The 24,691-nt window shown below is 32.0% G+C and overlaps 1 protein-coding gene and 1 long non-coding RNA gene across 3 annotated transcripts in view; one reads left to right on the top strand and one right to left on the bottom strand.

Annotated features, from left to right (window-relative positions):
* Window positions 1–14,434, top strand: part of LOC128234164 (hemicentin-1-like) — a 45,444-nt gene extending 31,010 nt beyond the window's left edge. Inside the window, exons 6-14 of one of the 2 annotated variants that reach the window (XM_052948201.1) lie at window positions 831–1,112; window positions 1,572–1,880; window positions 2,113–2,421; window positions 5,264–5,564; window positions 6,935–7,081; window positions 10,021–10,109; window positions 10,531–10,546; window positions 11,803–11,879; window positions 12,188–14,434. In XM_052948201.1, coding sequence (XP_052804161.1) covers window positions 831–1,112; window positions 1,572–1,880; window positions 2,113–2,421; window positions 5,264–5,385 — 1,022 coding nt within the window. In that variant the 3' untranslated portion in view covers window positions 5,386–5,564; window positions 6,935–7,081; window positions 10,021–10,109; ... (1 more) ...; window positions 11,803–11,879; window positions 12,188–14,434. Of the gene's footprint in view, window positions 1–830; window positions 1,113–1,571; window positions 1,881–2,112; window positions 2,422–5,263; window positions 5,565–6,934; window positions 7,082–8,869; window positions 8,908–10,020; window positions 10,110–10,530; window positions 10,547–11,802; window positions 11,880–12,187 lie in introns of those variants that run through there. The other variant, XM_052948202.1, reaches the window with a different exon arrangement.
* A 2,420-nt stretch (window positions 14,435–16,854) lies between these two features.
* Window positions 16,855–24,258, bottom strand: LOC128233461 (uncharacterized). Its single transcript, XR_008260695.1, has 7 exons — window positions 23,967–24,258; window positions 22,452–22,598; window positions 20,628–20,663; window positions 19,422–19,510; window positions 18,987–19,002; window positions 17,657–17,732; window positions 16,855–17,351 (listed from the first exon to the last, which is right to left on the bottom strand). It is a non-coding gene; the product is annotated as an uncharacterized LOC128233461 (long non-coding RNA).
* Between the last annotated feature and the right edge of the window lie 433 nt (window positions 24,259–24,691).

The following is a 24,691-nucleotide window of genomic DNA, read 5'->3' as shown; positions in this document are numbered from 1 at the left end:
TGATTCAACCAAACGAAGCATATGCGAGTGTTAAAAAACCCAAACCCAATAATTGCATAAAACAAGTTAATTTTGTGTTATTTTTGTTCAACAGTAAACATTGGGGACAATGTGTACTGTTCTATTTCAAATAAATGATATGATAAAATCCGTTTCTTTTTAAATACAGATCATTACAAAAAAGGAAAATATCTGGTTATATATAAGGTGTCATTATATTGGTATTTTTTCGCAAAAGCACACTATCAACTCCTTAGTATACCACAAAATACAGGTACATGACAAATGTAGTACACCCTTTTGATACGCTTTATGATCTAATTACAAACAATTAATAAATTAAACAATCAAACATTATATTTCAACTAAATTGCAATTGCGGTGTGTGACGTGAATTTAACGACAATCTAAGTGATATATGTTGCATTAGGTTATCAGTACACCTGATATTTTCTTAAAGCAGGTCATTGCCGTTAGATTCACACCCATACGCGATCCTGCGATGAATATTTACCATTTAAATAACTATCGTATTCCAATTAACCTGTATGTTGGTAATATTATTGAGGTTTCAAAAACCGAGCTTATGGTGTTTATTGATTGCGATGAAATTAATATCCCGTTCACGAAACAAGCGATGCCAATGCTGCTGGCAACGCTGCTGTTATAATATGTTTCGCTGCCTTAAATGTTATTTTCAGCCCCGCGTTTGAATTATACTCGAATGATCTTTCAAATATTCGAATTAAACATTAAATATTTTCACTATCTGATGGACCTTTTTCTTTAACATATAATCCTTGAGGAATAACTTCATGTTTACATGCTAGATTCGCCACGGTTGCATCAGCTTTTCCGGCTTAACGCCCTGGAAGGTGAACATTTCACTCTGAAATGTGAATACGAGCCAGGTAACCCAACAGAAACAACAGTCGTAATTTATCGGTTAAACGACCGGATTACCTGGACCGGACAAACACATATCATTCCATCACTGAAGAGAGGCGATGCTGGTATGTACAGATGCACAGTTCGTAACATCATGCAGCCAACGGGACAAAAGAATGAAATCATTGGAGAGGATACTGGAAATTTCCAGATTAACGTATGGTGTAAGTTTTTCTATTATAAGCTTACATTAGAACGAGAATTGGGTGAGAAGGTCAAAAAGTATTATTCGTCGTAGTCCGTCTGTTTAACATACCTCAAACAAATTATGATCTAAAGCAGCCGAAAAACTTGATCCTTTAGGTGTTTAGTTATCATTATATGTGTGTTGCATTTGTGACAATCAAGCCTTGCTCCGAGTTTGAATACATTTTGATAAAGCAAAAAATGAAATGTAACATGTTTCGAGTACAATAATATTTTTTTTAGTTTTCTGTATAGTACATGATATCTGTTTTACTGTGAAAAGTTTAACAGTATATCTTACTATCATTTGTGAAACAGAATGATACAACCTGTAAAACCATACTTTTAAATAATATACAAAATGGCAATACTTACCAAATTTTATTGATTATACACTTTTTATAACAATAATATGTATGTGTGTTTGTGTTTTGCAGACAAAACTTCTGTGTCCTACTTTGGTTTAACCAGTCATCCCGACGCGAATAATATAACTTTGGATGAGAATACAACTCTTAACTTCTTCTGTGAAGTTGACAGTAACCCAAACTCCACCATTATATTTGGAAGATCGGACAGGCTACAGCACAACGCTATTCTAAAAAGGAACGACGGGTTTCTTCATCTCGCTTTTGATGTTCAACAAGCTGGCTGTCTTGATACAGCAAGTTACTATTGTCTTGGGTATAACAATTACACAGAGATTAAAACAGCACCAAGGAAAGAAATAAACGTTTATGTTCGATGTAAGAAACCCAAAGTTTACACCAATTGTTGAATTATGATTCTCATTAAAACAAAATTAAACACATAAAAGCAAACGTTGATTTTAATGTGACGTTATGTGTAGGATTTTTTTGTGTGTGAACTTATCGATACATTTATAAAATAGCGTTTAATATTAAGTACAAGAAAGGACTTAAGTGTTTTATTATTTTTAAGCACATTAATAATCCTAACGAAATACATTTTTCCAAGGTTCACCAAGAGCATCAGGAGGTCAACGAGAAAGCAATGTCACAGGGGTTACTGGTGGCAATGTAACGTTTTCGTTTGATGTGGTGGCATATCCTGTTCCGAACAAAGAGGGATGTGTATGGCACAAATGGAATGGGACAACGTATTCTCAAGTTCACAACAGTGACAAATACACCGTCGACAATGCCGGTGTTTCTACAATATTTACTATCAATGATATTGAAGAGGAAGATTTTTCAACATATCTTCTAACGGTTTCCAACGGAATAAATCCAGACTTCAACAAAATATTCAACTTAAGTCCTCAAGGTATTTAAACTTTGTTAAATGAACCATATATTGAATAAACTTATTAGCATGAACCACTGATTGTTTTAATAATACTTTTTATCCAACTGAGGACATGTTCAGAACTTTTCACATTTTTAATATTGATCACAAAATGAATTTAAATGATTTTTAAGTCGGCACTAGCACTCTTTTAAAATGACTTCGACCCGAAAACTAATAAATTGACCTTAAATGGCTGTAGGATGTTGTTTACAAGCTGTTAAACTGTTTTCTGTAACTCTTTTATTTAATTGTGGTTGTATAAATCCTTTTTATCTTTGGAAAGAAAAAAAAAACGAAAGGAAAATAATGACTATAAAATGCATTAAATGGTACGTTTTACATGTGAAACATCGGTGAATTGTTAACATGGAAAAAATGTACATGCAAGTGCAACTTGTATGGACTTGCACAATTTAATTTTTCCTAAATGTTCTTATATCTTTAAATAAAGAAATAAACAAAAACATTTTCTGTTTGTAACATAAATAAAAATTAATAAAATGCATCAGTTCTGAGTTTACTTATCGTCATTATGAAATCTATGCCATATATTTTATTATTACTCGCAAAGACTTCCGTTAAATACGGTAAAAGTTAATTTTAGAGTGATATAATAAATACTCTTTTTGAAAGTTTAAGCATTTATTTTCAAGTTTTATAAAACTTAAATATTACCATTTTTTATATTATTAAACTGAAATATAATACAAGTTCTTTTAGATGAAATCATTATTAATCAACAAAAAAGTATTTCATAATTATAGTATAGATAAAAAAAATGTATTTAACAAGAAAAACATTTGTTTGTCTAATCGATTAGTTTTTGCACTGACTTCACTTTAAATGTTATCTAAATATGTAAAATTAAGTTGATTTCGTTAAGGAAAATTCCTAAAATAATATCTAAATATGAAATAATTTGTTTTTCATCACCTAAACAACACCCAACATTAGAGTGAAATAAATAATATTGATTTAAGAAATATCTACAGTATCTTCTACCTGAGTTTGTTATACACGAGCAGAAAAGGCTGTGGGTGTTTTAGCAAGTGTTACTTTAGCAAGTTGTTATTTACAACGTTCAACAGCTAGCATGCGTTTCAGTCAAAAGCGTTGTAATTGATCCTTCTGCATACAAATGCACGTTAAACATTCGCTTACTTGTTACCGTTCGGATACGGTAGTTAATATGTAGACTTAAAGTGGCACTCTTATTTAAAATCAATACATACACATGTATAACAAACATAAATTTTGAGTGAAAAACCTTTAACTTCTTTCAAAATAATGCATTTATGCAAACTATAAATTACATGCATTTATTCTTTTTGGTATATTAAAACAATTGTATTAATTATGTGAAAACTTATTTGGGAGTAAGAGTGCTTCTTTAAACAAACTTAAGGCACAACAAAATGCTTAAAATTTCTAAAACATTATTCTTCAAAGTTCAAATTGTTGTAAGTGAATTATAGAACTTCAGTTTAAATGAGTTTAGAAAAAAGTACAAGTGAAAAAAGATATCAACTTAATTATTTTAAGAAAATTAACTTTTTATATAAAGCATTTAATTCAATCGGTAACTATATTTATATAATTCTGAAAGAGTCAGTAATTCTTCTCGTGGCCAGTTGATATATCACAATAACACATTGTGTATGACCAAAACGAACTATACAGTGATGCAACAGGATTTGGCATTAATATTTAGGTATAATTAAACATCCTATATGCAAGTAACGTAGAACTGAATGGATATAAAATAATAAATTTATATTGTTGAAACTATGCAGTAATTACCGTAAACATTCATAAGCGTATCGCCTTTGGCTTACAAGAAATGATGTGCATGTAAGAGTAGGCTAATACGTGAACACATGCAAAGAATATCAACGCGCTTAAATGAAAAAGGTTTTAAGCAGCTACTAACAGTGTTATCATCTCAAATGGAATAAAATCATAACAAGAACACACATTTTAACAACGGAGAAAAACACGATCATTTTGAATACACCTGTTTACTTTCTTTGGTCTTAATTTTTTGAATTTATTTTTCGAAAATAATTGAAAACTTAAAAACAGATAGGAACGTGAACACTGTGATAAGTAACATAAAGGAGATGCCCAAATTTCGAAACTTGCAATTACAATTATGCATGTTTAAAAAACAGGACGGAATGAAATCAATAAGTATGAACACGAGTTTGCAAGAATGAGCATTTATTCATCTCAATTCAGTTCAAGCTAAAAATACCAACATTGACCTTGAGCATTTTAGAACATCTGCTATTGTTTTGTTGCGAACCTAACACACGCTAAACAAAACATTTTGACGTCATCAGTAAACGAATATCAGTCAAAACAAAGGTTTGAATTTTATACCAACAGAAAGAGCAACTATTTATCATCCATGTTTATGGTATATGATATAGACATATTAATCAGCAAGCCTAAGTACGGAATGCCAATGCGTAAAATCTACCGAATACCCCTCGTATATTGATGCATTGTGCTTAATTATACACTATACTATGGCTATATTTGTCGGATGGAATGCTAGTTGTGACAAGGCTTGAGGTCAGAATCACAAAATAAAAGAAATGAAATATCTTATTTTGTCTTGTAAGGTCTACAAGTTTATAAAGTGTTTGCGGTGTGTGGACGGTGAGATTCAAACAAAGGCCACCGATAATCTATAAAAGATGTTCTTTATCGATGAGATAAACAATTGGCTTAAATCGACATTTTCTGTATGTAATTTTCTATAATTTTATTAATCTTTGTAACACACAAGCCTCTGTAGTTTTCTATATTACAGATGTTCCTCAGTGTCCAACTGGTTTAACATATAGTGCAACGACATCGTCATCAGCTTCTATCGGTGGATCAGTCACTTTAATGGTGGACTTAAGCAAACATTTATCATTTTGTACAAAATGATTGAAAGTTCGAAATACTTGGTTCTTACGGCAGATGAGATTGACAGAAGATACAGTACGAAATAATACTAACAGGATTAAACGACGGATCGACGTATGAAGTCATTCTTTTCTCAAGAAACGAAAAAGGAAACTGTAAACAAAATACTTCACTCCAATTCGACACTGAACTACTTGTCGGTATGTAACATATCAATCAAATGTAAACAAATATATTACAGCGATGAATGGTGATAGCTTACGTAGATATTCTAACAGAGAAGCTATAAAGTATATTTAAACACTTTTCTTTTTTGCAGAAATCGACATTTTAAATCTAGCACTGTTCGGAGGTTTGGCTGTCGATATATTTGCACTTTTCTTGTTTCCGCCATCGTTGCGTTGATAAATAAATAATTTAACCCCGTCTTTCCGTACTGTTAACGTATTGATAAACATTGCTTTATATGGAAATTGAAATGCAATGCAACTAGGTCGTTTGAATATTTTTAAAACTAAAATTATAAAATTATACCATGTACTTTATTCAGAAAATCATATTTTACCTTTGAGAATAATTTTTGTGAATAGTGCACGATATATATATAATGAATAATAGTTCAATAGAATACGTCGAAGGAAATAATTGAAATATGTTCTTGGTGTCGATCAAATATAACTGTTATAGCAACGTCTTCCTAATTTACATGTTCAGTGGATTAGTTAGTTTAATTTAGTGCTTCAACAAATGTTTGTGTTATTGCATTAAGCAAAATCGATTACAGAAAACATGATTCATTAATACGGTAGATAGGCTCGAAAAGCGGTATTATTGCTCGTTCTTTCATGGGGTGCAATATTGGAATTACAGCGATCATTTTTTCATACCCGAGGAAGTGTTAAAAGTCCACAAACACTCCTCTCAACTGATATAAATGATTTTTTTTATTGAGTTGCTATTTCAAGCATCAGCTGATTTGATTCAAACCGGACTGTGTACATATTTTGTAAGATTTAGTATCACATCAAATCCCTAGACCACTAATCTGGACTTATGTAAAATAGAGGTTCACGTGTGTGTCATTATTAGATGCACAATTGTCATAAAAATAACTCATTTGCCTTAAATAATAGTCGCACTGTTCAGACTTTAAAATCGTTTCACAAATGGTTTGCTTGGTTGTAATAACATAGTCAAGATGAGCTTAGACACTGCGGGATTTTTTTAAATATTTTTACGGAAACATTACTTGAATGATGTACAGAACCTATTATTGAGACAACATTGGGGTAATGAAGTACAGGAAGACAAAGTCTGATTTTCAAATAAAAACATTTTCACTGGAATGTGCCGTTTTAAATTCTAGTCCAATCTGAAATCGAATCCTGGAAAGTTTGGAAATTGTTATTCCAAAGAAATATCATATATGTTTAAAAGTTTTATTTTCCTATAGAGGTTAGGATAATATTATTAATTAGATGTTTTTTCTTTCTTGGCAATATTAAATTCTTACTTACAAGATGAATTTGTAGTAGTTTACATGCTAAATTTTGCTATTGTTTAAATCTAGAACCACCAGCTGGAACCATCGGATATATAGCTGGTGGAACAACGGGAGGAATAGTGGCGGCGATTATTCTGATGATAGTTGTGGTCATTGTTTTGAGACGAAAGTACAACTTTGACTGTTTGTGTTCATTCAGGTTTTCTCGAAAAGGTAAAATTTCAAGTGCGAATATTTGATGTAGAAAATAACACTTGTACGATATAATATAATACAATTGAAATTACAGGATGTACTATAAATGGCCAGAATATCACTAAGAATGCCAGTTTAAATTCAATCTTTTTCAATTAATTTGGGTTTTGTGCATTGATGATCTCACGTTATACAATCAATTTCTCTCAACAAACACCCGAGTCTATAACAAGCCCTCTTAGACGATCGTACGATGGCCTACAGATATAGGTGGTATTCGTATATTCAAAATACAACGGAAGCTTGTCAATGTACTGCGCGACTTTTATTTCAAAATGTTTTGACTTTAAACAGTTTTTTAACCATAAGCACTGTGAATCACGTTTAAAACTACCGGAAATAAATTACAACAATCATATCAGCTGTTCTGAACGAATCGGCGCTTTTTCTCGCTACCAAGATTCACTTATGACACAGCTATTAAAGCGGTACTTTTACTACGTGACTTAACATGCATAACTCCATGAATTTGCACATGTGGCCCTCAAATAATTGAGTTTCTACTGTGCAACTTTTAACACCGCGCAGTTGTATCTTATAATACGAACCCTCTTTAAAGTGTGTTTGTTGCGTTCCGAGCAGCAATACCGACACTAGAAATTCCACATACAACGAATCCCAGATGCTTCTATAGCAGTAATTGGGGATCTTGAGTGTATTAATCGTTCACGAAGTTCTTACGACTTGCATAATCCGAGAATCGACATCAGATGTATTGCTCCACCACAATACGCGCAGGGACCAAGTAACCACGCATCTCTGACACACATTCTATACCGTTAATTGACAATGAACTAAAAATATATTTCACCTACTGCGCGGAGCATAATAGGACAGATAGGACGAGTCCATTATTTAGAGGTATACCTCTATCTATAGACTAGTTCATGTGTGATTCGAAGAGAGACAGTTATAAACACTGCCATGTCAATTGTACTCAAACAGTTAAAACACACTAAATGATTAAACGCTTTATATTTCAAAATCATCACATTAATAAGTTGTACATATGTATCTTAAAATGAAATAATAACACTCTAGTCTTTGATGAACAATAGTTATGTTAAATGTTAATCTTTATAAGAATTCTAAGCTTTATACGTTTTCACTTACATACAAGTTATATTAAGTTTAAATATCTTGCCTCCAATATTTTTGTACATACCCAATTTAAATACATAATTCCCCAAATCGCACATACCATCCATGCGTCCTTTGGGTTGAACGCTGCCATAAACGTGACACGATATTATTAAGTCTTTAATGCGATTTAGGCAACACCTACACACGATATGTAATCAGTGCTAAGATAATGTCATTTCACAGCAATGTATGTGCAAATAATCAAACTTACGTTTTCATCAATGTTACTCTTTCTTATATACTAATATAGACTTTGCAACTACGAATGAATTCTCGCAATCTTACATCAAATGCATACACCCTGCCAAAATACAAATTAAATACTTTAGATAAAAATAAGTGGTCTTATCATCTCTACGTGGAAATAAGCAGATTTTAACTCGGATAAGGTCAATGAGCTATTGTACGAATATATCAGTCCAATTCAGCTACTTCTATACAATAATTGGAATTTCAAGAGACTGAGAGAATATTTTGTGTGGTCTTCTCATTAAAGCATCCAATTTTACAAACGAATATGCACTTGTTATAAACATGAATATACATGGAACAAGGAATTGGGAAATAATCGAGCTATAAATTATATTTGATATTGGTTTTCAGATCTGTATCATGATGCACGCACAATAAAACAATAGATACGTAAGTCACCGTTTTAGTGAGTAAATACGAAGCAGATTTACTTATTACCCTGTATGCCAGTTCAGCTGTCTGTTTTTCCTCATGAACACACGTTAAGAGTGTCTGAATTACGTTTTTTGTTGATTTAGTCAAATCCAGTATGTCTTCTTCCTTTTTATTTAAATAAGGAATAAAATGATTTAGAAGCATCGATATGTTACAAAAACCTTAACTCTGTAACAAATGTTTCCAAATTGCCTTCTTTGAATAGAAACGCATGCTTGAACAAAACATATCGAAGCGGAATTGTTAAAGATATTGGACGAATTTGAATGAAACTTCGAACATCATTGGATGTGTTTTGAATAAAAATCAAATCTGTGTGACTAGTTTGTCACAAATTGGTCATTATATGAAAGAACAATATGTTGGTTGGTGTCAATACGTGTTTTACAATATAAAGCCCCATGATCTGTGGCCCCGAAGTCTCAATGTACATTCAATTATGTTAAATATGATTTATAACACATACGATGACGTTACTAATGCTTGGAACAGATGGTAATTTGCTATTGTATACAATACAATAACTCATTTTCCATTCACCTTACTTTCAAACTTACATGAACGGTGATGATCATCTTTGGATTATCTCTACATATGGTATGATCATTACGCATACATGAACTATTTGTTTGCAATGAATATCTTGAAAACTCGCAGAGAAAACGATACGATTTTATAGCCTTTGTTTTTCGCATGGGTTATATTTGCATACTAACACCAGTTGAATTTAAGATGACAACATACACTAAAAAGTATCCCCCTGTTCACTATGCTATAATTCGGGGTCCTTGTCACATCAAGTGATAACTAAATGAATGCCTAAAATGTAAATTGTCAAACACATGCTCAAAACAATTGCAGATGTTGCATAAAATATTTTTTGAACATTTTCAGAATAATGCGTCTATGCATATTGAAAACAATAATTTCCACCAAAGCAATGATAACACCGAACGTTTGTAGTATATAAAATCGCATTAAACATAATTAAATGTTTGTCTGAATAATGATGCTATAAAACCTTATGAAGCACAACAGATAACTGAAGTACGCTGTCACATTTACAGACAAGGAGCTGATACTCGTGGGTACAACCCAACTCAGACCTATGAAGACATTTCCATGGTAACGGATAGATTCCCGTACGCTGCTCTGGGTAAGATTTTAAACTTACTTATCTATAACGATTTTATTATTTGCAAAATTTGATTATAATACAAACTTATTTTAGGTTTTGAATGTTTGGTTCTAAGACAATTAATCCATCGGCGGGATAAATCATTTCTTTAAATGTCTCTGATTACATATATAATCTGTGTGCTGTTGTAATCGCATTGGTTGTATCAGAGCTTAAGAAATGTCTAACATTTATAGTTTCATTTTGAAAAAAAACACGATTGAATTGTGTATTTTTGATTGTATGTCACCTTTCTGTCTGAATTATTGATTGACATTGTAACTTAAAATATACATTTAAAGACAGTCTGCAATTGTAATTATATAGATACATGATTATATATGTATGATGATATACATACAAATCGTCATGTTGTTTTTAAATTCATTTTATTTTACAGATAATGGCGACCATGGGTGAGATAAACAAATGAAAATACTCCTTTGACAGTTCAAGACGTACACAAGTGTATAAATTGCAACATCGAGATAGTTGGCATTTTGTCTATCTTTGAAATATATTTCAACACCTATATTTCAACACCAACGGAATCGTCATTCTATGAATTTCATAATGCATCACAAATTCGGCATCAATTCCTTCTTTTCTGCCATAGGACACTCTGCCGCTAATTGTGCTGCTTTAGTCATGGTTACAATATTTATCGTCAAAGTAACATCCAATGTACACATAAATCGGCCGTGTATTAAACTACTCTTGGTAATGGTTGGTGATTCAATAACATTCTAGGTTATTATTTAGTACAAATAAATATCCAATTGGTTTGAGGACTACTTGTAGCAGATAACTGTAAGTGTTTGTAAATTTAGTTATAGTTGAATGGGAATGAATCAATAACGAAACTTTTATTATATGAAAATTTATTTTACTAAATTAGATCTGACATCCGGACAGAATAGATCTTTTTGGGGGCAATGATATTCAATTAGAGAATGAACTTTACGACATATATTCTAGTCAGGAATTTATGTTATGTAACCGAACCAAAGCTCACTCAAACATACATACTATGTCTCTTTATGGCTCTGATACAAACAAATAGGTTCATCTAACATATAGCATAGTATTATCCATAAAATAGTTCAAATGATTTCACAGTAACTATTCAAAATATGCAAGCATTAAATTATCCTTCAAAATACTGGCTTCAGATGTTGTTCAATTTATTACATTAGATATCAGAAATACTTATACAACCGTAACCATAAAATGATTTAACGATATTTATTTTACAAATCATTGAAATACGATTATACAAATGTATACAGTATTTCGGTTTATGTAGTAGGTTGTACCGTTATCATTCAGTATATAACACATGGTCAAACATAAAAAGCATCTTCAGAATTGTCAAAGAAAGAATCATTATAAGAATATGAAGAATATATACATATCAATATTGCAGAACATACAATCATGCTTATAGAATGATTTTCAGTTATTATGAAATTCCCTTCATCACTTGTGCTCACTTCAATGTCTTTGTAAACTACTCCTGTCGCGAGAACTAATCTAGTTAAATCGTCTTAACTGCAAACGCGACGTCGATGCACGCCGGGCCACATTGACTTTAGTGTTTTTGCTTTAACGTTATCATGCGATTTATATCGGGTTAAAATAGTTAATAAACATGTTATGTGCTGTGTTTCAGCCCCGATAATTTGCACGTGTACACGCCGTTGGCTGCGACTGGTTCAAAGACACAAGTTTACTACGAAAATGTCAAAGGTGCTAGCTATGTATACAATGAATATATGTTTTGTTAATCAGGTATTTTCATTCTTTAACATATGTTATCTGTTTATTGATATAGAACTTTTAAAGAAAAGATCAATTTGCTTTGAAAGCTATAGTTAGTATGAGCAATATTGTTTTAGTGTAATTAAACAGGAACATATAATGAAAATCACCCAGCATTGTTTACATAACAGGTTGTATGTGTAACTTGATTTAAAACTTTCATATTTGTCTTCGTTTCAATTTTTCAGCAGCATTCTTGCATCGTTTTTGTTCTGATTGATTTCTTTGTTTTGTAGATGATCCCGTTTACAACAACACAGTGCTTAAGAACCCGATACAGTCGGTACTATAGAAAAGTTACTGTAAACTATAAAGCATGACGCTATAAAAGGACGTAAGAAGGAGTGAAGTTTTAGGGTTGTTGAACTTTTTCTTGCCTATGAAATGTTAAACATTCATTTTATAGTAAAGCAATGTGGACTCATTCTTTGTTAAGGATATCACAGCAATGAATTATTTGGAGTTATGCAATTTTCAACGTTCCATGGATAGGTGTCAGGTGTGTGTTTAATTATTTTTGTTCAAAAATCACTTACATTTAGTCCTTATTATATCATATATAAAAACATGCATGATGCTCTTTCATTTCTATTTTTTTATATTCTAATCTGAAGGGCTGCAGCTTAACTTCACGTTGGAACATCTGCAAATAATCCATATTACACAATATACAAGGATCGTCCAAAATAGCTTATAATTGATTTGTTTTTAAAGACGGAAAGACGAGAGAAAAACATTTACGTAAATATTTGACATAATCCCTTTCTAAAATGTCTGAAAGTATCAAGGATGTACAGGCAAATTTATATTTTATATACATTTGAAACACATGATATGTTGCGTCGAGGCCAACACCGCGTTATCGGCGCATTATTCTTAATTGTCAATTACATCAACTCTTTCCAATCGCCACACTCAATACCAATCACCATTGTAATCATATTGTTATTGTAAAGATACTAAATTGATTTTTTAAATAATATAAATGCACACACTACTCAACAGAATGCTAATTTCACCTAATTGTTGAATTTCTCCAGACAGTTTGCATGTGATATGTATGTTTACGACAATATTAAAAAATGTAAATTGAAAAGGCTACTTAGAAAAATGTAAATATAGTTTTCACAAATGGATACATTTATATCATGTCTCTGGTACGCACAAAAACAAACACGTTCCAGTAAACTTCAATGGAGTCAGTTTGGGTCAGCGCAGGGTTTGCACGTGCAACTTGTGCAACTGTGAAATGCAGTTTTTGAGCCCAAATATAACATGCTTAACCAGACATTAGTTTAAAGAATAAATTTTAGACTAAAAGTGTTTTTTAAAACTTGCGATGCATAGACTAAGTCATGAACATCGCGTTAGGATTTTGGTAATGCTAGAGTGTGGACGAACACAAGATGCCGTCGCTGGACGTTTAAATGTGTCTCTTTCGATAATTTCATGCTTATAACAGCGAGTAAATGTAACAGTTCATCGAACAGTTTCAATGTTTAGTATAAATCAATAATAATAATAATAATAATAATAATTATAATAATAATAAACAAATAAACTATTTTATTAGTGTTGCACCAGGAATCAGTTTATGACTTTAATCGATAATTCTCTGAAACATTGCGATCAGTTTATAGTATAAGTATTCTGGTGAAAAACACTTTCTAATGTCTGATATATTTATTGTTGTACACTGTCTTTTTCTTTATTTGTACAACATCTAAAGGGCAATGGTAAGGTGTTGATAAATTAAACACAAATTCCTCTTCTAAGTCGCTCATAGATCCACAAACATTCAATTAGAAAATTAATTATCGTTCTAAAGCTTGTAGTTACTGCTATTTAAATATTTATTTAGACTAGTTCTTCAAAATGGTTTTAATGCGTATAGTAAGTTCCCTGTTGACATCCAAATTACCGTGGCATTATAGTCAAATGAAATGTGTATTTGTATTAAGCGTACTGCATAACACACCCGTATGTAAACATGTTTGGTATAAATTGAATCAGTAAAATATTTTCTTAAATCCTAGTTTCACGCTAGTGAAATGTACTTGACACAAATATATGAGGACACCAGTTATAACACAATATTCAATTTTAACTTCTTGTGAACCACGCTAACAAGCTCAGTTTGATCTCAGGAAACCTACTCACACTGATCTTAACTAGACAATGTTGTAGCCTCTACAAATTCCAATCGCGTTTTGAAAAACAGCTTTTTAGTTTAACAGTTGTATTTTATTAAGGCACAAAAACAGACAAACTGAGTACAATTGATCATTCAGTAATAATATACATAAAAATCATAATAATGTATAATGTACTACATTGCTATCTATCCTTGTTATCTAAAATACATGTTTGTTCTGTAAATGCTATATATCAATGCTATCAAAACGGAACGGTTGTAAAATTACGAATGAATGTAAAATTATGCAAGTTTATTTAAGTTATATGCTTACTGAGAATAAATTATACCAAGCCATACGTTTGTTGGTTTTATATGTTGTTTCAGCTAAAATCAGGTTTATTACTTCATCGAACTTAATGTGGTTCGGCTCTAAAAACAAATGGTTGACTCAGACTGCTACCAACGAAAATCGTGGCGCTTTTATACTCGCACAGTAACCATAGTTTGACGGAACGCCACTACCATGAAAATTGCTTGCAATGCCACCCAAAACGTTGGCGATGCAAACAAATCCAGTGGCAATCCTGTGACCGCCAAATAAAAGATCGTTTTAATATATGTATGGCAGCCATCTTGAAAATGTTCGCTACTGATGCAAAGAAAGGCTCTGGACAAAGCTTTCATATTTTTAATATATACATACACAAATCAAAAGGATGAGTCTCTATATACATGATTTATACATATAATGATAGAAACATAGATCTTGACCTTAAAACGGTGGAAGTTACGCAAACAAATAGCTGACATCTTGCGAGTACAAAAAAGTTACGATCAATAAATACATGAAAAATGGATATATCGTCGCACCGGTGGCGAGAGAAAACAAATATATGTTTGAAAAAAAACATATCGAAGGAAGCTATAATCCATCGTCTTAGATTTTAAAACATGTTAATATTAAATAAAAAATCATTATATGCTTGAATTACCAGGTGGGATACTAGTATTACATATCTAAATGGCATTTTGACAAATGCAAATCTAATGTCAGTTTATAATATTTTTGCGCCACCAAATGTTAACATGATCTAAGTAGAATGGGGGTAAATATATAATTAAATTACTTTTCAATATAACTTCGTAATATTAATAACTTTCATGTAAATACTGTACTTATAAATATAATATTTGTTCATCCGTAAATGGTTCATCTATCTGATTTACATTAACAACACTGTCCGTAAGTGCTTGGGCACATCAATATTTTAGAGAACAATATCGATTTTAATTCGGATTAAAAGTGTCGACGCCAAATGGCGCTGCGGTCCACTGTAATCTTATAACTCGGAAACTTGAACTCGTGAACATCTTTATTTTTCTTAATTTCAATTTCAGCCAGGCGCACTCGCATTCAAAAAGTAACCTAACGTTGTTTTCTTATTAAAAAAGGTCAAATGTCTTTTTGTCATGCTCGGTTAAGTTCGTGTTCCTTAGCTGGTGCAAATAAAAAAGGCTACAATTGTAGTATAAGTGTTGTATTTAATTATCTACACGAAACGATTAACAAATGTAAAAATAATAATCAAATAGTAATACAATAGTAATCAAATTATGCAGAAAGTCACGAAGCAATCATGAATGTAATGTATTTTATGATCGTCTCCACAATACATCAGTATCGGATATGACCTCCAGGATTGGCAACAACTGCATTAGTCAACGCCCCATAAACCAACAAAACTTGCGCGCGAGGTTCACGGTAATGCGGTACCACTCATCACGGAGAGTTATATTGGGTCGCAGTCAGGTTAAACAGAGGACCACGGATGCGTTTCTATGAAGTTAAGGTGTAAAAACTTAAAGGTAAGTCGTGTTTTATGAGGATTTACTTTGTTTTGCTGAAAATTACTATCCGCACGACTACTAGTTCAACGATTTAGTCAATATATGTTCGGGCAGTCAGGGTCCCTTGGAAAAAATGTGCACCAGATCTTGGCCTGTCGTACACACTTACTGTTACATTTACTCGCTGTTTTTTAAGCATGAAATTATCGAAAGAGACACATTTAAACGTCCAGCGACGGCATCTTGTGTTCGTCCACACTCTAGCATTACCAAAATCCTAACGCGATGTTCATGACTTAGTCTATGCATCGCAAGTTTTAAAAAACACTTTTAGTCTAAAATTTATTCTTTAAATAATGTCTGGTTAAGCATGTTATATTTGGGCTCAAAAACTGCATTTCACAGTTGCACAAGTTGCACGTGCAAACCCTGCGCTGACCCAAACTGACTCCATTGAAGTTTACTGGAACGTGTTTGTTTTTGTGCGTACCAGAGACATGATATAAATGTATCCATTTGTGAAAACTATATTTACATTTTTCTAAGTAGCCTTTTCAATTTACATTTTTTAATTGTCGTAAACATACATATCACATGCAACTGTCTGGAGAAATTCAACAATTAGGTGAAATTAGCATTCTGTTGAGTAGTGTGTGCATTTATATTATTTAAAAAATCAATTTAGTATCTTTACAATAACAATATGATTACAATGGTGATTGGTATTGAGTGTGGCGATTGGAAAGAGTTGATGTAATTGACAATTAAGAATAATGCGCCGATAACGCGGTGTTGGCCTCGACGCAACATATCATGTGTTTCAAATGTATATAAAATATAAATTTGCCTGTACATCCTTGATACTTTCAGACATTTTAGAAAGGATTATGTCAAATATTTACTAAATGTTTTTCTCTCGTCTTTCCGTCTTTAAAAACAAATCAATTATAAGCTATTTTGGACGATCCTTGTATATTGTGTAATATGGATTATTTGCAGATGTTCCAACGTGAAGTTAAGCTGCAGCCCTTCAGATTAGAATATAAAAAAATAGAAATGAAAGAGCATCATGCATGTTTTTATATATGATATAATAAGGACTAAATGTAAGTGATTTTTGAACAAAAATAATTAAACACACACCTGACACCTATCCATGGAACGTTGAAAATTAATAGGTATTTGCATAACTCCAAATAATTCATTGCTGTGATATCCTTAACAAAGAATGAGTCCACATTGCTTTACTATAAAATGAATGTTTAACATTTCATAGGCAAGAAAAAGTTCAACAACCCTAAAACTTCACTCCTTCTTACGTCCTTTTATAGCGTCATGCTTTAGTTTACAGTAACTTTTCTATAGTACCGACTGTATCGGGTTCTTAAGCACTGTGTTGTTGTAAACGGGATCATCTACAAAACAAAGAAATCAATCAGAACAAAAACGATGCAAGAATGCTGCTGAAAAATTGAAACGAAGACAAAAATGAAAGTTTTAAATCAAGTTACACATACACCTATATGTAAACAATGCTGGTGATTTTCATTATATGTTCCTGTTTAATTACACTAAAACAATATTGCTCATACTAACTATAGCTTTCAAAGCAAATTGATCTTTTCTTTAAAAGTTCTATATCAATAAACAGATAACATATGTTAAAGAATGAAAATACCTGATTAACAAAACATATATTCATTGTATACATAGCTAGTACCTTTGACATTTTCGTAGTAAACTTTGTCTTTGAACCAGTCGCAGCCAACGGCGTGTACACGTGCAAATTATCGGGGCTGAAACACAACATAACATGTTTATTAACTATTTTAACCCGATATATATCGCATGATAACGTTAAAGCAAAACACTAAAGTCAATGTGGCCCGGCGTGCATCGACGTCGCGTTTGCAGTTAAGACGATTTAACTAGATTAGTTCTCGCGACAGGAGTAGTTTACTAAGACATTGAAGTGAGCACAAGTGATGAAGGGAATTTCATAATAACTGAAAATCATTCTATAAGCATGATTGTATGTTCTGCAATATTGATATTTATTATTCTTCATATTCTATAATGATTCTTTCTTTGACAATTCTGAAGATGCTTTTTATGTTTGACCATGTGTTATATACTGAATGATAACGGTACAACCTACTACATAAACCGAAATACTGTATACATTTGTATAATCGTATTTCAATGATTTGTAAAATAAATATCGTTAAATCATTTTATGGTTACGGTTGTATAAGTATTTCTGATATCTAATGTAATAAATTGAACAACATCTGAAGCCAGTATTTTGAAGGATAATTTAATGCTTGCATATTTTGAATAGTTACTGTGAAATCATTTGAACTATTTTATGGATAATACTATGCTATATGTTAGATGAACCTATTTGTTTGTATCAGAGCCATAAAGAGACATAGTATGTATGTTTGAGTGAGCTTTGGTTCGGTACATAACATAAATTCCTGACTAGAATATATGTCGTAAAGTTCATTCTCTAATTAAATATCATTGCCCCCAAAAAGATCTATTCTGTCCGGATGTCAGATCTAATTTAGTAAAATAAATTTTCATATAATAAAAGTTTCGTTATTGATTCATTCCCATTCAACTATAACTAAATTTACAAACACTTACAGTTATCTGCTACAAGTAGTCCTCAAACCAATTGGATATTTATTTGTACTAAATAATAACCTAGAATGTTATTGAATCACCAACCATTACCAAGAGTAGTTTACACGGCCGATTTATCTGTACATTGGATGTTACTTTGACGATAAATATGTCATATTGTAACCATGACTAAAGCAGCACAATTAGCGGCAGAGTGTCCTATGGCAGAAAAGAAGGAATTGATGCCGAATTTGTGATGCATTATGAACTTCATAGAATGACGATTCCGTTGGTGTTGAAATATAGGTGTTGAAATATATTTCAAAGATAGACAAAATGCCAACTATCTCGATGTTGCAATTTATACACTTGTGTACGTCTTGAACAGTCAAAGGAGTATTTTCATTTGTTTATCTCACCCATGGTCGCCATTATCTGTAAAATAAAATGAATTTAAAAACAACATGACGATTTGTATGTATATCATCATACATATATATTCATGCATCTATATAATTACAATTGCAGACTGTCTTTAACTGTATATTTTAAGTTACAATGTCAATCAATAATTCAGACAGAAAGGTGACATACAATCAAAAATACACAATTCAATCGTGTTTTTTTCAAAATGAAACTTAAATGTTAGACATTTCTTAAGCTCTGATACAACCAATGCGATTACAACATCACACAGATTATATATGTAATCAGAGACATTTAAAGAAATGATTTATCCCGCCGATAGATTAATTGTCTTAGAACCAAACATTCAAAACCTAAAATAAGTTTGTATTATAATCAAATTTTGCAAATAATAAAATCGTTATAGATAAGTAAGTTTAAAATCTTACCCAGAGCAGCGTACGGGAATCTATCCGTTACCATGGAAATGTCTTCATAGGTCTGAGTTGGGTTGTACCCACGAGTATCAGCTCCTTGTCTGTAAATGTGACAGCGTACTTCAGTTATCTGTTGTGCTTCATAAGGTTTTATAGCATCATTATTCAGACAAACATTTAATTATGTTTAATGCGATTTTATATACTACAAACGTTCGGTGTTATCATTGCTTTGGTGGAAATTATTGTTTTCAATATGCATAGACGCATTATTCTGAAAATGTTCAAAAAATATTTTATGCAACATCTGCCAATTGTTTTGAGCATGTGTTTGACAATTTACATTTTAGGCATTCATTTAAGTTATCACTTGATGTGACAAGGACCCCGAACTATAGCATAGTGAACAGGGGGATACTTTTTAGGGTATGTTGTCATCTTAAATTTTAACTGGTGTTAGTATGCAAATATAACCCATGCGAAAAACAAAGGCTATAAAATCGTATCGTTTTCTCTGCGAGTTTTCAAGTTATATTCATTGCAAACAAATAGTTCATGTATGCGTAATGATCATACCATATGTAGAGATAATCCAAAGATGATCATCACCGTTCATGTAAGTTTGAAAGTAAGGTGAATGGAAAATGAGTTATTGTATTGTATACAATAGCAAATTACCATCTGTTCCAAGCATTAGTAACGTCATCGTATGTTTTATAAATCATATTTAACATAATTGAATGTACATTGAGACTTGTGGGCCACAGATCATGGGGCTTTATATTGTAAAACACGTATTGACACCAACCAACATATTGTTCTTTCATATAATGACCAATTGGTGACAAACTAGTCACACAGATTTGATTTTTATTCAAAACACATCCAATGATGTTCGAAGTTTCATTCAAATTCGTCCAATATCTTTAACAATTCCGCTTCGATATGTTTTGTTCAAGCATACATTTCTATTCAAAGAAGGCAATTTGGAAACATTTGTTACAGAGTTAAGGTTTTTGTAACATATCGATGCTTCTAAATCATTTTATTCCTTATTTAAATAAAAAGGAAGAAGACATACTGGATTTGACTAAATCAACAAAAAAACGTAATTCAGACACTCTAACGTGTGTTCATGAGGAAAAACAGACAGCTGAACTGGCATACAGGGTAATAAGTAAATCTGCTTCGTATTTACTCACTAAAACGGTGACTTACGTATCTATTGTTTTATTTGTGCATCATGATACAGATCTGAAAACCAATATCAAATATAATTTATAGCTCGATTATTTCCCAATTCCTTGTTCCATGTATATTCATGTTTATAACAAGTGCATATTCGTTTGTAAAATTGGATGCTTTAATGAAAGACCACACAAAATATTCTCTCAGTCTCTTGAAATTCCAATTATTGTATAGAAGTAGCTGAATTGGACTGATATATTCGTACAATAGCTCATTGACCTTTATCCGAGTTAAAATCTGCTTATTTCCACGTAGAGATGATAAGACCACTTATTTTTATCTAAAGTATTTAATTTGTATTTTGGCAGGGTGTATGCATTTAATGTAAGATTGCGAGGATTCATTCGTAGTTGCAAAGTCTATATTAGTATATAAGAAAGAGTAACATTGATGAAAACGTAAGTTTGATTATTTGCACATACATTGCTGTGAAATGACATTATCTTAGCACTGATTACATATCGTGTGTAGGTGTTGCCTAAATCGCATTAAAGACTTAATATATCGTGTCACGTTTATGGCAGCGTTCAACCCAAAGGACGCATGGATGGTATGTGCGATTTGGGGAATTATGTGTTTAAATTGGGTATGTACAAAAATATTGGAGGCAAGATATTTAAACTTAATATAACTTGTATGTAAGTGAAAACGTATAAAGCTTAGAATTCTTATAAAGATTAACATTTAACATAACTATTGTTCATCAAAGACTAGAGTGTTATTATTTCATTTTAAGATACATATGTACAACTTATTAATGTGATGAGTTTTGAAATATAAAGCGTTTAATCATTTAGTGTGTTTTAACTGTTTGAGTACAATTGACATGGCAGTGTTTATAACTGTCTCTCTTCGAATCACACATGAACTAGTCTATAGATAGAGGTATACCTCTAAATAATGGACTCGTCCTATCTGTCCTATTATGCTCCGCGCAGTAGGTGGAATATATTTTTAGTTCATTGTCAATTAACGGTATAGAATGTGTGTCGAGATGCGTGGTTACTTGGTCCCTGCGCGTATTGTGGTGGAGCAATACATCTGATGTCGATTCTCGGATTATGCAAGTCGTAAGAACTTCGTGAACGATTAATACACTCAAGATCCCCAATTACTGCTATAGAAGCATCTGGGATTCGTTGTATGAGGAATTTCTAGTGTCGGTATTGCTGCTCGGAACGCAACAAACGCACTTTAAAGAGGGTTCGTATTTTAAGATACAACTGCGCGGTGTTAAAAGTTGCACAGTAGAAACTCAATTATTTGAGGGCCACATGTGCAAATTCATGGAGTTATGCATGTTAAGTCACGTAGTAAAAGTGCCGCTTTAATAGCTGTGTCATAAGTGAATCTTGGTAGCGAGAAAAAGCGCCGATTCATTCAGAACAGCTGATATGATTGTTGTAATTTATTTCCGGTAGTTTTAAACGTGATTCACAGTGCTTATGGTTACAAAAACTGTTTAAAGTCAAAACATTTTGAAATAAAAGTCGCGCAGTACATTGACAAGCTTCCGTTGTATTTTGAATATATGAATACCACCTATATCTGTAGGCCATCGTACGACCGTCTAAGAGGGCTTGTTATAGACTCGGGTGTTTGTTGAGAGAAATTGATTGTATAACGTGAGATCATCAATGCACAAAACCCAAATTAATTGAAAAAGATTGAATTTAAACTGGCATTCTTAGTGATATTCTGGCCATTTATAGTACATCCTGTAATTTCAATTGTATTATATTATATCGTACAAGTGTTATTTTCTACATCAAATATTCGCACTTGAAATTTTACCTTTTCGAGAAAACCTGAATGAACACAAACAGTCAAAGTTGTACTTTCGTCTCAAAACAATGACCACAACTATCATCAGAATAATCGCCGCCACTATTCCTCCCGTTGTTCCACCAGCTATATATCCAATGGTTCCAGCTGGTGGTTCTAGATTTAAACAATAGCAAAATTTAGCATGTAAACTACTACAAATTCATCTTGTAAGTAAGAATTTAATATTGCCAAGAAAGAAAAAACATCTAATTAATAATATTATCCTAACCTCTATAGGAAAATAAAACTTTTAAACAGATATGATATTTCTTTGGAATAACAATTTCCAAACTTTCCAGGATTCGATTTCAGATTGGACTAGAATTTAAAACGGCACATTCCAGTGAAAATGTTTTTATTTGAAAATCAGACTTTGTCTTCCTGTACTTCATTACCCCAATGTTGTCTCAATAATAGGTTCTGTACATCATTCAAGTAATGTTTCCGTAAAAATATTTAAAAAAATCCCGCAGTGTCTAAGCTCATCTTGACTATGTTATTACAACCAAGCAAACCATTTGTGAAACGATTTTAAAATTGAACAGTGCGACTATTATTTAAGACATGAGTTATTTTTATGACAATTGTGCATCTAATAATAACACACACGTGAACCTCTATTTTACATAAGTCCAGATTAGTGGTCTAGGGATTTGATGTGATACTAAATCTTACAAAATATGTACACAGTCCGGTTTGAGTCAAATGAGCTGGTGCTTGAAATAGCAACTAAATAATAAATTCTTTTATATTAGTTGAGAGGAGTGTTTGTGGACTTTTAACACTTCCTCAGTTATGAAAAAATGATCGCTGTATGATTTGAATATTGCACCCCGTGAAAGAACGAGCAATAATACCGCTTTTCGAGCCTATATAACGTATAAATGAATCATGTTTTCTGTAATCGATTTTGCTTAATGCAATAACACAAACATTTGTTGAAGCACTTAATTAAACTAACTAATCCACTGAACATGTAAATTAGGAAGACGTTGCTATAACAGTTATATTTGATCGACACCAAGAACATATTTCAATTATTTCCTTCGACGTATTCTATTGAACTATTATTCATTATATATATATCGTGCACTATTCACAAAAAATGTTCTCAAAGGTAAAATATGATTTTCTGAATAAAGTACATGGTATAATTTTATAATTTTAGTTTTAAAAACATTCAAACGACCTAGTTGCATTGCATTTCAATTTCCATATAAAGCAATGTTTATCAATACGTTAACAGTACGGAAAGACGGGGTTAAATTATTTATTTATCAACGCAACGATGGCGGAAACAAGAAAAGTGCAAATATATCGACAGCCAAACCTCCGAACAGTGCTAGATTTAAAATGTCGATTTCTGCAAAAAAGAAAAGTGTTTAAAGATACTTTATAGCTTCTCTGTTAGAATATCTACGTAAGCTATCACCATTCATCGCTGTAATATATTTGTTTACATTTGATTGATATGTTACATACCGACAAGTAGTTCAGTGTCGAATTGGAGTGAAGTATTTTGTTTACAGTTTCCTTTTTCGTTTCTTGAGAAAAGAATGACTTCATACGTCGATCCGTCGTTTAATCCTGTTAGTATTATTTCGTACTGTATCTTCTGATCAATCCCATCTGCCGTAAGAACCAAGTATTTCGAACTTTCAATCATTTTGTACAAAATGATAAATGCTTGCTTAAGTCCACCATTAAAGTGACTGATCCACCCGATAGAAGCTGATTACGATGTCGTTGAACTATATGTTAAACCAGTTGGACACTGAGGAACATCTGTAATATAGAAAACTACAGAGGCTCGTGTGTTACAAAGATTAATAAAATTATAGAAAATTACATACAGAAAAATGTCGATTTAAGCCAATTGTTTATCTCATCGATAAAGAACATCTTTTATAGATTATCGGTGGCCTTTGTTTGAATCTCACCGTCCACACACCGCAAACACTTTATAAACTTGTAGACTTTACAAGACAAAATAAGATATTTCATTTCTTTTATTTTGTGATTCTGACCTCAAGCCTTGTCACAACTAGCATTCCATCCGACAAATATAGCCATCGTATAGTGTATAATTAAGCCAATGCATCAATATACGAGGGGTATTCGGTAGATTTTACGCATTGGCATTCCATACTTAGGCTTTCTGATTAATATGTCTATATCATATACCATAAACATGGATGATAAATAGT

Source organism: Mya arenaria, chromosome 5 (assembly GCF_026914265.1).
Source record: "Mya arenaria isolate MELC-2E11 chromosome 5, ASM2691426v1".
In the NCBI taxonomy this organism is placed as follows: domain Eukaryota; kingdom Metazoa; phylum Mollusca; class Bivalvia; order Myida; family Myidae; genus Mya; species Mya arenaria.
Note: the sequence above shows the minus strand (reverse complement) of the source record. Positions and strands in the feature narration are given on the sequence as shown.